This window comes from Erithacus rubecula, assembly GCF_903797595.1.
Source record: "Erithacus rubecula genome assembly, chromosome: 3".
Lineage (NCBI taxonomy): Eukaryota > Metazoa > Chordata > Aves > Passeriformes > Muscicapidae > Erithacus > Erithacus rubecula.
Window position 1 is genome coordinate 85,496,335 of NC_136689.1, and position 15,596 is coordinate 85,511,930.

The 15,596-nt window shown below is 41.2% G+C and overlaps 1 protein-coding gene across 16 annotated transcripts in view; it reads left to right on the forward strand.

Moving 5' to 3' along the window:
- LOC306800413 (poly(rC)-binding protein 3-like) overlaps window positions 1-15,596 on the forward strand; it is a 492,346-nt gene that overhangs the window by 446,314 nt on the left and 30,436 nt on the right. For 13 of the 16 annotated variants that reach the window (XM_079302502.1, XM_079302503.1, XM_079302504.1 and 10 more), the window contains 4 exons: window positions 2,646-2,762; window positions 8,563-8,694; window positions 11,389-11,517; window positions 12,345-12,488. In XM_079302502.1, coding sequence (XP_079158628.1) covers window positions 2,646-2,762; window positions 8,563-8,694; window positions 11,389-11,517; window positions 12,345-12,488 — 522 coding nt within the window. The remainder of the gene's footprint in view (window positions 1-2,645; window positions 2,763-8,562; window positions 8,695-11,388; window positions 11,518-12,344; window positions 12,489-15,596) is intronic. The other 3 variants (XM_079302499.1, XM_079302500.1, XM_079302505.1) reach the window with 1 other exon arrangement.

A 15,596-nucleotide genomic window follows, 5' to 3' on the forward strand; every position in this document is an offset into this window, starting at 1 on the left:
GCAGAACGTTTAACATCCCCGTTCTTTGCAAGCAGTAGGGATAAATATGCTGGCCTAAATTAAAAGTTGTTAATGTAACCTCCTTATCACCGCAGCAGTCTGGAGTCTTTCATTCCCATAGCAAAGTGCCTGCTGCTGCCTTATCACAGGAACAGCTCACAGCATGGTTCTGTGCATCAGATCCTCTGTATTTTTCATTAACATTGCATCATCAGTCCTGCTCATGGCTTGGCCTCCTGGTAGAGTTTCCAGAAATCTGAAGCCAGGCATTAGATTGATTCATGTCAAGCTTGAGGGTGGACACGAGCTTCACAGGGGGACACAAGATCTGGAGCCAGATGTGTATAAGCCAGAGCATCTCTCTGTCTTGGCAAAGCCTTAGCTTTTCCTCATTTTCCAGCTGTGAGTAGGATGTGGGCATGGTAGACATGCACACCTGCCATTCACATCCTTTAAAAGGCTGAAGACACAAAAGGATTAAAACAGGGCACTCCATAAACCTCCCCAGTGGCTGCAGGCTTCTTTTCCTGCCACAGAGCAAGCTGTGCTGTCTTCAGAGGAGTGTGCTCAGGTGGAGGCTACAGACCCACACTGATTCTGCAAGGCAGCACATCCTGCCTGTAGGTCCATGCAATTTTTCTGCTTTGAAGCAACTGCTAAAAGTGTAAGTCAAAAGACAAGTCCTACTGTTTAAAACTTTAGGAGTGCAGTATATAGAGGATGCCTCAAGAAAAGTCAATTTGGCTGTAGTAAAACTGCAGTACATTACTGTGTCAGCTGCTTTGTTGTTTTCAACTCTGATAGAAGGTCTGTGGCAGGGAAATGTCAAAGTATTTTACTAAAGAAAATTGCAGACATCCATCTTTAAATATACACAATAGGGATTTCATTGTCAGGCTGTCTGAGTTCTGAGCTCCTTTTTTGATGACATGTTTTCACCCATGTTACCACACATTTGCTAAGACTTAAAGAAAAAAATGTTAAAAAAAATGTTTCCAGTGGACTAGGTAAGCTTAACAGTTGATTAAACACATTTTAGTTTAATTATTAATTAGGATCATGAGCAGATATCTTTGTGTGTAAGTTGTATGCACACAAGGGAAGCCATAATTGGAGAGTGCTCTTGACTTCTGAGTAAAACATCTTAGAGAATACCTATGATCCTTGGTCTGTCTTTCAAGATAAATATCAAATGTTTTTCTTCCAATCCTGGACCCCTGCTGTCATGTATATGTGGTCAGAAGACACTTTATTTTTGGGGGATTTTTTAAATAATGGAATTTTACGCATATTTATATCAGCACAGGACTAAGAGGTTCTATCTCCACATGATGATAACTTGGTCCAAATAACTGCCTTCTTCAGTATTTCTTTAAAAGCAAAATACAACTTTTATTTTGACTTCCCTGGCAGATGTGACAGGGTGCGTGCCATCTTTATGGTGTGAAATGTAGCTCTGTCTTTGTGGAAATGTCAGAGACAATTCTGTCATTGAGGAAATGTCAGAGACAACTTCAGGCTGGAAGAAAAGTACAGATCCCTCAGTTCTGTGCCCAGGTTTCTGTGGCAGGAAAGTTTTTATATCAGTGATGTTGAGCCTTGTTTTTTTGCATGTTGTGTGGTGGTGCTATCATATGGGGAAACAGTCTCTTGAGCAGAGCAGCAGCATGGTGTGGAAAAGGGCTGGAACACAGCACATCAGCAGCTGTGTGGTGACCCTGCAGGCAAAGGGCCAAACTTACCCAGCTTGTCTCACATTTGCTTCAGGCCCTGATCCCCAAGAAGGTCAGTGCCTGTGGGCACTAACAAGTCCAGAGACTTGTTAGGCTGTTTTAACACATTTCCAAAACTGAAGCCTCAGAGAACTCATTGGGTGGCTCTTAGCTGAACTGGATCTGATCATTACCTACACTAAAGATTCTCTTAAATATATATTTAAAAACATATAAATTTCTAAATATATAAAACTCCCTGGTTGAGACATTTTCTTTGCACTGCCACAGGGGCACAAAAAGTACCAAGTATATTTGAGAGCCAGCTTGGCTTCTCTGGTTTTCTAACTCCATCCAGCAGGCTCCTTGCCCTATGGGCACAGTACTACTGGTGTTTCCTTTAAAGAGATGCTCAGTGCATATTCACTGGCTGCCTTCACTTGAGGCACATCTACAAGGACCCTTCTCCACAGTGCAAAGCAAGGCCCCAGTAGAGAGGCAGAGAGGCCAAGCCCCACCTTTGGGGCTCCAAAACAGAGACATGCATCATTCCTGGGAAATGCTGGTGCTCCCTGGAGACAACCACCTTCTCTTAAATTCTGCAGTTCCAGTCCCACTTAAGGTTAATCCTGCAAGAAGGAAGGGAAAAGACTTGATTGTGCAATTATTTGCAACTTTGAGTTGCAGAGGTGCTATTTGCATACTGCAAAGAAGGCTGCATAAGTATTTACCCAGACAGAATCCGGCTTCCCACAGTTACATGAATTTTTGGAATGTGATCAGTTTATGCTGAAATTATATGGTGTTGGGGCTGCAGTTGTAGAGGAGGGAATTAGATGCCTCGAGGTATTCCTTCCCAAACTGTATCCCTAATCCTACTTAGTTGGCTCCCTGGGAAGTGTAACTTTGAAAAATATTTGTTCCTTTTGACAGAGTGGTGCTCGAATCAATATTTCAGAAGGCACTTGTCCAGAGAGAATTGTGACAATAACAGGCCCAACAGATGCAATTTTTAAAGCTTTTTCTATGATTGCACTAAAATTTGAAGAGGTAAGCAAATCATTTTTTTCTCTCTCTTCAAGTCGAAATACAAACACTGAATTTTCTCTTGCTTTAATGTTAAATAGGATTTGTTTAATGTTCTTTTTAATAGCAATGAAAATGATTATATTTTTATAAATGCTGTTGGCAGCAAGGATGAAGAAAAATAATGGGTCAATTTACAAGATATTTGATCATTTCTTTTGCTTTTTGGAGGCATCAGGGAGAAGCAATTGCTTCTAATAATGTGTGCTAATGGCAGGAAAAATGTCTTGGAAAAATTTTATTCCCATTGTGGGTTTGATTTGAAAAGAATAATTGCCTAACTTTTAACTCTGTTTTTGTATGAAGCCAGTTGATATTAATGTAAATTTTATATATGTCAAAACGAATATATAACTTATTTAGCTAGGTTTTTTTATTTTAAAAACAAACTATATGATTACGAATTACCACACTTAAGGCTTGTCTTTTAAAACCAATTAAAAGTACTCAGAGTAAGTAAGGCAAGAGCTCAATTCACTGTAGACTGAGTGTTCTGTGCAGATATGTATCTAAAAGGGTGAGATTTCCTTCAGTTTCACGGACCAGCTACAATTAGATACGGTCAACATTTTAATGGAGAACCTCACAAAAAAGGTAGCAGAGTACAGAACATGAGCCCTGGTCACTCTGGAGAGGATTTAACTCCCTCTGCTTTTGGAAATCGTATATCTAGTCCAGGCAACTCTCCTGTCCTCTCTGGAGAGGCAGATGCCCCTGCAGGAAGCTGTTCACCTTCTCCTAATGGAGGAGCTTGCAGACAGGTAGACTGAGTCACCTGCAGCAGAACCAGAGGGCAGGGTCTCTCCAGAATGGATTCAGCTAGAGGGATGTTAATGTCTTTCTTAAGAGTTCTTATTTCTCCAAGTCAGCAAGGTTAGTCTCCACATCTACCCATAGCACAGGGAGATAGTGGAATTGATGAGAATGGTCAACATGTGACTTTATTTACACATGGCAATTGTTCAAGTTTAGAGCAACACAACTAGAAGAGAGCTCATAAGTCACCAGATGCACTTGTCTTCTAGAATCAACTGTATGTCTTGAACTTACAACTTCAAAGCATGATCAAAAAACTAGTTAGATATTTTTTTTCAGTTTCCTGATGCTGGGTGCACAGCTTCAGGTCTCTGATAATTAGACATTTTTTTTCACTCCTCACCTGAATTTATTAATGAACAGTTCATGCAGCTTTGTTTCTATGCCAGCACTGGCTGTTAGTTAGATAATTCTTGCCTTTCCATCCCTGATAGATATATATTTAGAAACTGATTTTATCCCTGCACACCCTTGCTTTTTCCAGAGAGAGTGATCCAGTCAGAGTCTTTCAGAGGATGCATTTCCCAGCCCTCTCACGACTCTAGTAGTCCCTTTCCACCTTTTTCCGGTTGCATTTTATGTAAAATGTCAGGATTAATTGTGGACAAGTAGCAAATGAAGTTCCACAAAGGCTTATTTAACAGCATTAACAGTCCCCTGTCCTACTTATCACACTGTCATGTCCCTGCCACTGCTGGAAATGCCTCACCTCCTACTAGTGTAATGCATTGCACACACCCATGCTTTGCCTGGTGGGCGTCCCCAGCTCCTGCTCAGGTGTTTTCACCTCTTCAGTCTTAGCAAACATTCCTGTCAGGCTCCAGACAAACAACCTTTTTTTTAATATTGCCAGTGTTAATCCCATTTATATTTCTTTAATTCTTCGTGAGTTTTCAGATATTCCAAACTGTGTGATATTCTAAACTTTCAGTATGTTGGTAAAATGTCTTAGTTTTCTGGCATGGTACATTTTATAAGAATTTTTGGAGGGTTTTTTGCCAGTTATTAACCCAATAATAATGGTTCTGAGATTTCAGAACTGCACAAGTAATTCTGTCTAACCTAATTTCAAAACCTCCTATTGTCATCTCTTGCTCTTCTTCATCTCCTACCAATCTTGGACCAATCCCAGTTTCTTCTAGTTTAAGAGGTAGCTTGGTGTACAGTTCCATACCCTCCAGTCCAGAGAACCCTGGAGAGAGCAGTGTCTCTGCTCTCAACAGGAAAAACATGTTCCTCATCCTGTAAAATGCTAAGGGAATCATTAGCACAGATAATCCCTGCCAGTTCCCACCAAAATGAGTACCCAGTGGAAATAATGCTGCATTTTTCATACAAACATCAAACACTGCATGGCATCAGATCCCCAGCCCACCACCCAACGTGACACAGTGTGTGAAAGTGCTGTAGTAGCAGTAGGCTAAGAAAGCTGAAAATCAGGCATCTGGCTGGATTTTGTGCTTATTTGCACTTGCAGGTTTTAGAGGGTAGCCTCGGCTCTTCATATGAGCATTAGCAAAGGAGTATTGGCACACCCTGCAGATCAAGTACTGCTCTGAAATATCTGTATTTAGTTTTAACATAATTGGTTTGTAGTATATTTTAAAGAACAGCAGTAAAGAAATATGTATATATAACACATATTGTATATATAATACATGATATATATAATCAGTTAGGTTTCCTATAAATCTTGCCAATAAACTGAGGTAACTGTAATGCTCTGGAGGCAAAATTAAGTGCTCTTTCAAAAATTACAAATTAGCTAGCTACAAAGCGCTATTTTTCATGCATATCTTTTTGCTGGTGATTTCTTCAGCCATTTTAAAAATTCAGTCCATCTCTGATTATTGCAGCTGTGTTGAAACAGAAGAAAGATGAATGTGTGAGACTGCTGCTTTAAGGGATCTTTTTTTTATTTGTTATGCAAGCCCACATGAAGACCTTGGACCCCTAATTTCCACCCTACAGCTGTATACCTGGAGATAAGCAGGTCTAGGAATTCCTAGAATGCTTTTCTAATGTTAGTAAAAATCTCAAAATGTGTCAGATAGATAGAAAAATGAGAAAGGTTGTGTTTGTCTTGTGGTTGCTCTGTAGCCTTATCTAAGTCTGCTTTGACAATCTTCCCAATGGAAGTTGCTTTTCTAGCAGTCTTATGATGAATTTACAAGCTATTTAGGTATTTGCATAAATACATAAGGCGTTCACTGCAGGGGAGAAAGAGTTGTTAGAAAATGACAGTAACCCAGGCAAATCACTGGAATTGCAAGAGGAGACATTTTAGCTCAGTCATTTCTGGACTGGAGGCTGAGACCCAAGAAATGCAGCTCTAAGTTCACTGGTGAGTGGGGGAGCTCTAGCTTTTCTTTTAAGTCTGCATAATCCTCTGAAAGCATGTGGTACTTAAGCACTGGGGTAACCAGCAGGCACAGCTCAGTAGTCAGATCTCAGATAAATAAGAGAAGGGGTTTTGGAATCCTTGTTCCTCTGTAAACATCTATGGAGAATTTGCTCAGCCCTAGGAAGAAGGAGAAGAGAACAGGAAGGTGATAAAAGCAATCAGTGTGATGCCTTTCTGGCAAACATCAATTCTTGCTGGTACAACTGTGGTCAGTCCTCTGGTGGTCATTTCCGAGTGAGGAGCCAGAATCCTCCTTGCTGTGAAAATTGGAGTTTAACACTTCCTTTGAAACCAGAAAAGAAGAATTTTGGTATTTTTTTTCCTTGGTGGCTTGGTTAGATTCCTGAGCTGCTGGGTTAGCTTGTCTTGGGAAGCCTTATGAGCTATGACCCTGGGATGCCAAGAGCTGGGGATGCTGCTGGCTCTTCAGCACTTCCAGGCTCCCAGTTACCCTGTCTTGGCTGAGGAACCAAGCAGGAGAAAGCCATGCAAGTTCCAGCTGTAGTATCTGCCAGAGCCCTGAAGAAAAGGATGCAATGCAGAAAAAGTTAGAAGTTAAATAAATAAAAAAATCTCCCAGTTTGAAAGATGGCTGTTCTGTGGGAAAGTCTCCAGCCATCCCTACTCAGAAGCCTGCAGTTCTGAGGGGATTTTTTTTCTGCTTATTTCTCCTTTGTCATATATTTAAGCTGGAATAATTCCTGTATGTACTCCATGCTGCTGAGCCCTCATGTTTAGATTTTGTTCTTTGTAAATGACTATGACAGTGGCTTCCAGTTCCTGCAAAGTGCTTTTGAAGGCAGAAGGTCCAGTGAAGGCTTTGAGGCCAGGCTGCATATGATATGGAAGTAGGAGACATTATTAAGTTTCATGCTGTGTGGCTGAAGAGGATTATTCATCTACATGTGCCTCCACCTGACAGAAACATGATACAGTGAGATGGCATCTTCCAGCTGAAAAATCAGTGTAACTTTATCTCAGATACATGGGTGCTGCAAAATTCTGTTATCCCTCTGGCTTTATTTTGGATTGCAATCTCTCACTGACACAGCCACTAAACAGAATGTGAGTTACTACTGGCTGGCAGAGGAATGATTTGGTAGCTGTCTTGTCACATGCAGCAATGCCTTGTTCCATTCTAGATTTTCTTTTCTTTTCTTTTAAGCTAATAAAGGTCATACCAAGCCTTTTCTTGGATGGAAGAATGCTGTCATTGCAATTGGGGAGGTACTGCAGGAATCAGTGCTGGTGTCACCACACTCCCACATTGGTTCAGTGACATGTGCAGAGTTGCTTGAAGCGCTGAGTTGTTTTGTTGTTGGTTGTGGTTTTTTTATAACTTGGGATCCTGATTGCACAATATAGTAATTTGGGTGGGGGTTTTTTGTTGTTTTTAGTTTTTTTAAGTGATAGTCTTTATAAGCATAGGAAATCACATCAGTTCTGTTTGCTGGAGCTCTTGGTGCATCATAGATGACTTAATAGGAAATGCATGTTTTCTCATTCTTGTCCTAATCTTTTGGTAACATTCCTGTGGAGAATATAATAGCTGTGCCATACCACCTCATGGAGGAGTCTTCTCAGCTTATAGCTAGTGTTATCAAAACATTCTGAGATTTTCCTGAGTTTTTGAGCATCTGCAGTGCAGCTTGTGGCTTTTTATTTTTTTTATCTTGAGTTCTCTCAATGCATCCCACTGATCAGTGAGAAGATAAGCTTTATCTTTTCCTCTATGATAAAGTCTTTAGAGGGATTGTTTCGTCTTGCCTACAAGATTTTGAACAAACAAAATATATTTAAAATAATTTAAACTTTGCAACAAGTAGTGTATTGAAGTGCTTATGGGAATGTGTAATGTACTCTCATTGGATAGTGGGGTACACAGATGTGTGTTACATTACCTGGACATGGGCAGCTACTGTTCTGCTGAGCTTTTTGTACTCCAGTTACATAACCAAGATGGAAAAGATTTTGGAAATTGTGTAGTGCTACAAATATTTATGGACCTGTTACAAAGAAAAATTAAATCTAGAGGGTGGCAGAAGACTTACCAAAATCATCGGAGTTTCACTTCATGTTCTTTGTCATTCCTTTTTAAACTGTTTCCCTTTGAATCTAATCTGGGAAGAGATGTGAAATGTAGAGACCCATTACACAGTGTAAATTCTCTAACTGAGGTGGTGAAAAAGAGACCAAAACAAACCAAAACACAAGACTGTGAATCCCAAGCTTCTTTGCCTTTTCCACCTGTTTTGGCTGGTCTAATGGCAGACACCATCTCCTCCTCCCTAGTCATGCCCTCTGGTCCCTCAGCACGGATCTTGCAGTACAGACATTCCAAGGGTTCCTCTGGCACAAGCAGCTTCATGCCTACAGTGTATCACCCGCGGAGCTGTGGTGGGCTTTCCTTACCACAAAAACCAGCCACAGCTGGTTGCACTCTCCCCAGGTCTCCACAGACAGCCTGGGCATTTGCTCTGATCCCTTCAGTCTCACCAGGAGTGGCAAATCCCCCACTAATGCTCGCTGGCACTGTGATTACAGGACATAAACGCTTCGATGACAAACAGCTCAGTGACAAGCAAACCGCCCGTAACGCTGCGGCTCGTCGTCCCAGCCAGCCAGTGTGGATCCCTCATAGGAAAAGGAGGTTCCAAAATCAAAGAAATCAGGGAGGTAAGTCTGGGATGTGTGCTGGGGGCAGTGGCTAGCTCAGCATCCTATTGCAGTGTGTGCCCTGCCAGCATCACCCACTGCACTTTGCTGATCACACCAACATGAGCATGTGTTGACTGAAAAGCCTGGAAAAGCTTTGCTCTGGGAGAAGCAGGGGTCCAGCACACCTAGACTTGTACTCTCCTTGACACTAAAGACCATGTGTGAAATAGAGAAACAGCTTTACAATGTATAAAGTCTTTCATGCACAGTTAAGCAAAGCAACAGTGACAAATGGCTCTTCAATTTTCTCTTCCAGCACAGACCCTGCCCAGGGGACCCCAAGTCAAAGAGTTGCTGCCATTTCCAAATTAATTACTACCCTTACAGGCAGAGAAAAACCCAAGCAGCACTGAGAATTCCAGATTAGTAGATCTACTTTCTAGGAAAATGTGATTTTAATGCTCCTTCCCTGTTTCTCCTTAATGTTACCAGGCCACAGGTGACTTGATTTGATGCATTTCTGACACATGCAGAATTTAGTTTTAGTCCAGGCTTTAGCTGGATGTATTCATTCAGTGTGCTAGGAGCCACTTTTTTGTCTAACCAAAAAAATGCAAAAAGTACCATACAATGCCTGTTTTAACTCTTCCATGCATGACTGTAACAATATAGCACATGCCAAACCAAGGATCTGGTGTTTTTGATCACTCAGACAAGAGAATCAGGTACATCCTCAGTTATGTAAAGAAAATCTGAATAGGACATTTCAGAAAAATGGATTGTTATTCTGGAGGAAGAGACAATATTCCTTCTAAATTTGAATTAATTCTAACATGGGATGAAGTGTTGAATACTAAGATAACATGTTGATCCATTTTTTTAATTTGCTGGTGTCAAAACAAAAGGGTTTTGACAGGCTCTACAAAATTAAAACTCCATTTTTTTAAATCTAAAATGTGGATTCAAGACAGTAGGTTTTATGGAGCTTTTAAGTTGATTTCTTAGTTGTGTTAAAATAGGAGCAGGCATGAGTGTGAACTGTGTGCTAGTGATTGCTTAGCTCTGGGTTTTACAGCTGTCCATACTTTGTATTTTATGTTCAGAATTGATAACTTCACTCAGAGCACTGTGAGAATGTGCTCAGGACATAGGTTTTGTAAAGGTGAGATTAGTCTTTTGGTTAAATTAAGTGACTGAAGTGAGGATCCTAGTGAACATAGTTTCAGAAGCAGTTGCCTATAGTCTGGTAAAAGGGTAGTGTTTGTCCAAGTGTTTTGGTAAGGCTAATGTAGCAAGTCACACTCACATATTCCTAAGCATAAGTGTAATGGACAAAATGTTACTTGTTTCTTCTACTGATATATGACCAAAGTCAGAGAATAAGTAAGATTAGCACTGGGACTAAATGCATAAATGACTCTGGTATTTGGCAGCCTTTTGTGCTGGATGTACATATACCTGGGAATGTACATTAGAAAGCAAATACCAGGAAAGAGGAAGAAATCAAGGAGCATCCTGCCCAAGATGTGGTCTAATTTCATCATCACACAACTCACTGAGCAGTTGCGAAAAGAGCAACTGCTGCTTGTTCAGTCATGCATCCTGGAACAGCATGTAGAGTTACAGTACTATTTTGAGATGCAAATTATGAAAAAAAGAAAACAAAAGCATGAGAAATTGGTCAAATTATGGTGAAATTCCAAAGCCTGTTATAGGGCCAGGAATTGATATTTTGGTCTTAAACAGCACTAGGGAACAGAAGATGAAATCTATACATGAATCAGTCTTTGGAAAGAAGGATAGCACATGTGTTGTGTGTAACTAGCAGGGAAAAAAAATTAACTCCTTGCTGACTGATGCAAAGTCAATGGTTACTGAAAAAACTTGTATTTTAAAGCCCAAATACAGCATTACAATAACTGTCAGGAATAGATCTTTTGTGCAATATGTTGAAGAGCTTAGTCAACATCAGATGACTGGGTTTTTCTCTGTTGACTGAAAAGTCCTCTGTGTTTGTGTAATAATATAAAGGGTTGTTTGGGCCTCCTGTGTTTTATTCTTTCTTTGCTTTGTTCCCTTTTGTTGTTTTTTTTTTTAACTAAGACATACAAGATTAAATTTTTTTAAAAGAGAAAAAAAATCACCAAAAGTGGCTCATTACTTTCTCGGGTTCGTTAATGAGCTAAAAGTTGATGATATGCATATATTTAATCAACACTAATTATGATGTAGAAGTGCTTCTGTACCATATAGCATAAGGAAGTAGTGAATTTCAATAAGAGACACAAGTCAGCCATCAATAGATTAAAGAGCCATTTATCAGTAAATTGAAGAGTGACTTGTTTGATTAGCTGAGCTTGTTCAATTATTGGGGTTTCTTCGTTTTTTTTAATTATTGAAGAGTACTTCATTTCACAGTTTTCACTTTTTAGTCAGAATTGCAGCTGTCTTTGAGGGGGTTAAAATGCTTCTCCTGAAGTTCAGGTCACAGTTTGATTCACTAACATCTACTGAGGACTAACCTCCCCAGTGTGGTAGGGTTGGCAAACTGGCTTGTGTCCAGGGTAGGAATTTCCATGCGTGCTCTACCACATCCAGCAAAAGAAAAGACAAAAAGTTGAGGGGTGCACGCCCTGTTGTATCAGTGAATGACTGGAGAGGTGCCGTGGCCTGCATGGCAGTGACAGTGTCTCTGCTCTGTCCGTGCTGAAGTCCACAGGAGCCCAGGTGCAGGTGGCAGGGGACATGCTGCCCAACTCGACGGAGCGCGCCGTCACCATCTCGGGCACCCCCGACGCCATCATCCAGTGTGTGAAGCAGATCTGCGTGGTGATGCTGGAGGTAAGCGGGCACCCAGCCTGTCCTGCTCACTCAGGAGATGCTCAAACACATTATTAATAATTGTCAACTGCTGTGGGTTCCCCTGGGGCACTGCCTGCCCTCCCTGTGGCAGGGATTTCCAGAGGCTCTGTCAGACTCTGCTTTTCCTGGTGTTTGAGAGCCTCTTGCAGCAAGGTTTAGCAGTCAAAGGCTGTCATGACGTTGTTGAGCAACAATCAGGTCCAGCACAGAATTGCAGTCATTCTGAAAGAAACACATTTTATTCTGATGTAGAATAGACCAGAAAACATCCAGGTCTTGTTTAAAATAGAAGTCATTCTGACCAGCCAGGACTTTTTGCTTCCTTAGCATCAGATCATTGCATAAGACCAGTAAGTTTCATTTTGATGTCAGGTTTTTAGCCCTTAGATTAAATGATACATAAAATAAATTTATATAGAAATCTGGATATTTTAACCCTTGCCAATAATGCCTATAATTTCCCAACCATTGGCCAAATATTTTCAAAATTGTGCCCATGTTTCCTGAAATGCCTTAACATGCTTAATGAAGCTTCAAAGCTTGGTCTGACAATGGCACTCAGGAAACCACAGGTGTCACCATTGCCTGTTTGGCCATGCAGTTGGGTGTTCAGCTCTTCCCTTGTAGCCCAGACAGGAAACCTCTAGCGTGCTTTTGGTCTGATGGGGTGGAGGGCAGGATGGGCTGGGCTGGGTTTTCTGCATGCCTTGTCTTCTGAGGTGACCAATATTTATAAAAAGAGACATCTTTTTAATACAAGCTCTGCTTCATTCTGCATTTTGACTGCTTTGTGTTTTTGTCTGCAGTCCCCACCCAAAGGTGCCACCATCCCCTACCGTCCCAAACCTGCCTCTGCACCTATCATTTTTGCAGGTGGCCAGGTAAGAGCAGACACCATTTTGGCTTCAGCTGGAAACCACACCGTCCTGGCCCAGCCTCAGCCAGCGCCTGTTAGTTTTCAACTTTTACTCTTTCTTGCCTGGTATAGTATTGCTGTGCTTTGTCTACTGTGTGTGCAGGACAGGAGAACACTGCATTGCAGACTTTACACAAAATTGTGACGATCTCATATTCTACCAAGGTTTAACATTAACTTCTGTAATTAAGAAAAGTTTTCCCTTCTGCAGATTGAGGTGTCCAAATCAGGTGCTCATTGAGTGGGGCAGCTCTGCTTACTATAGTGGATGGGTTTCTTTTCTAAACTTGCAGCTTCACTAGCAGTAAAAGCAGTTTTGTCAATTCTCAGAGATGATGAAACAGCAGGACATTTCTGCTAATGGAAAGTGTAATTTTTCTCTCATAGTTGGCATACTTTTGGGGACCAAAGAGTGCATTTTGCAGTAAGAATTTACACACAGTAAGGATTTCCACTGTTTTTAGTCCCTTAGGACCAAGTAGCAATGGAATTCCAAGGTGGCTGTAACTACTTTTATACAAGTGCAGATCTTCCCAAACATGGTGTGGAAAAGGATGATTGATAACACAAGAGCAGCATTCCTGTCTCTTTTTCATATAAGGAAGTTTTGATGATTCCCTCTTCACCTTAAGTTGTATTAGTCAGGGTTCTCATCTGCCTTTAAAACCCACATGCAATTGGTTCTTCTGTGTCTTTTAGTAATGTCTGAAATGAGTCTGAAGCTTGTGACAGAGGCGCAGCAGGAATGCTCTGTCATCCTCCATTGCAGGGGGAATGCAACTTTTAATGAAGAGCCAGTGATGAGCAGAGCTGATAAGTACCCTAAAAACACCATGGCAGGGTCACAAGTGGACCTGTGCAGCCACCAAGCTTCAAGCAGTGGTGGAGGAGTGAGATGCTGCAAGCCCTGTCTAACTCCAGGGGAAATCAATCCCTAAACCCAGTCTAGAGGAATGCAGACACCTCTGTACTCAGGATTAACATATGTAAAGCCTCTCTGGCAGTAAGGGATCCCCACCCAACCAAATCTTTTCCCCAAGGTGATGCCAAGTTCTCTTTTTAAGCAATTACCCAATTATCTGCATGGTGGAATTATCTGCAGGCACATTCCCCCTCTCACCCCATCAGCCCATCTGAGGTCATCACCCTGTCACAGGGTGTGGGCTGATGGCACAGACTGTGTCCCACCTCAGGCAGTTTGGAGATCATATGAGAGGCTGGACATGGAGTTTCTGGTGGGGTTGAGTGCCCAAGGTGCTGCTGGCACTGTTGGTGTGACAACCCGTGCCATCACAGTCTGCTGGTGTATAAGGAAGTTGCTGCACCTCTCAAGCATATGCCAGAATACTTCTGACAGCCCTTGTCAGGAACTGTCTCTGATTTTTTCTTGTCTCAGAGTTTTACCTTCTATGCTATAATGATCTGATCTGATGTTTATCCAGATTTTCATTATCTGGATATAGTAGCTTTCATCATGCTTGAGCCTACTACTGTAACTTGTTGTCATCAAAATAACAAATCTGTTTCCTTAGTGACCAAAGCTGAATTGAAATGTAAAATTATGTGCCAGAAACTGGTCTATGACTAAAAGTTCAGAATAATTTACTCCATATGTGTAAGTTTGCAGTGCAGTGCTTTCCTTTAAGAAGTGTGTATGTATATATATGCAGTAGCCCATTCTACCAGTGTTGTAATTGCCACTGTCTTCAAGGACTGTATATGATTACTCAAAAGCATTGAAACTGTTTGCTAGAGGCTGTTGAGCAGTTTGTATAAATAATTTAAACTATCCTATTTTCAGGTCTAATAGCTCTTGTCATCTTCAGTTTTATCAGATAAAAAAGTGTTCTCTCTTTTCTAATGCAACCATGTTGATGTGAGAGAGTGTAAGAGGCAGACACCTTCTGTGTGCTCTGACTAAGCAGAATTTTTAAGAAGTTGCTTAAGGTGTGTTTGGACACCAGTATGGAAAGACACTTTAACCAGATTTCATAAGTGGAAATTAATTTTTAAAAATTTATTAGCACTGTTAGTTTCATTCAACCTTTCAGCTAAGCTATCAAAAGTTAATTTCCTATGCTAAATTATATCGTAGCTGTCTTGAAAGGATTTTGTTTGTGTAACATTTTGTACAATAAGTAACATTAGCAAAATATGGTCTCTAGTTTTCCTTAAGAAGTTGGGATTCTTCCACTCTTTATGTATTGCTTTTAATTCTCTTGTGCTTCTTTGATACTGCACTGCATAACAAAACTAAAAGGAAATTGAACACTGCCCTGCTCTGCCCCTACTGTTATTTAGCATGTGCTATGGTTTAATTGGAAATTTCTACCCCATGTGCTACATTGGTGTACACTGGGTACTCAGAGGGTGCAGCTTTACTTTAAGTGTCTTACCAGTACAATGGTCTAAATTGAGGAAGATGTGCAGACCAGGTCATCCCTGCTGTTACTTACGTCAGCAGGGAAGTTGCCCTTGACTTTGATGGAAGCAGATCCATAGCCCATGTGCTCAGTGGAACATTACAGGACAGATGTCTCAGCAGCCTCTAATCAGGCTTGAGCTTAGCAAGCCCCAGCCCTCAGCCCCAAAATCACATGGCTCCCCTGACAATGGGTAAAGAGACAGAGACTATTTTCTCAAGCTAAATCAATCAAATGACTTTGGCAGCCTGAAAATTTAAAATCTTTCTCTCTTTTTTTTTTCTTTTTTTTTTTTTTTTTTTACTGGGGAGTAAAATTCAAGGCCCATCTTGTCCATTCTGGTTTGATGGCTTTTGTGTACTACCAAGCAACCAAGTAAACCTGGTCTGAGCACTGAATGACGATTGTTTTTGTTACTTCTCCAGTGTATTTGCTTCCTCCTATGTACACGTGGATGTATGAGGGAGCAGAAGGATGAGGGAGGGGGTGACTCCTATCAGGTTTGCTGGTGACTTTTTTGTGATATATTCTTGCTGGTTTACAGAGCACTGCTTGGAAGCCAGCCATGTGAATGGCGTTTTCTCAGCTGGGTTTGAAGTACAGCTGAGACCAGAAAAGACACTTGTGATCCAGCACAGACACTCAGACACCACATCATGGTTTCCAAACCCGGTGTTTGCCCATGGACCCATCTGTAACCTCCCTGAGGCTGCTGCTGT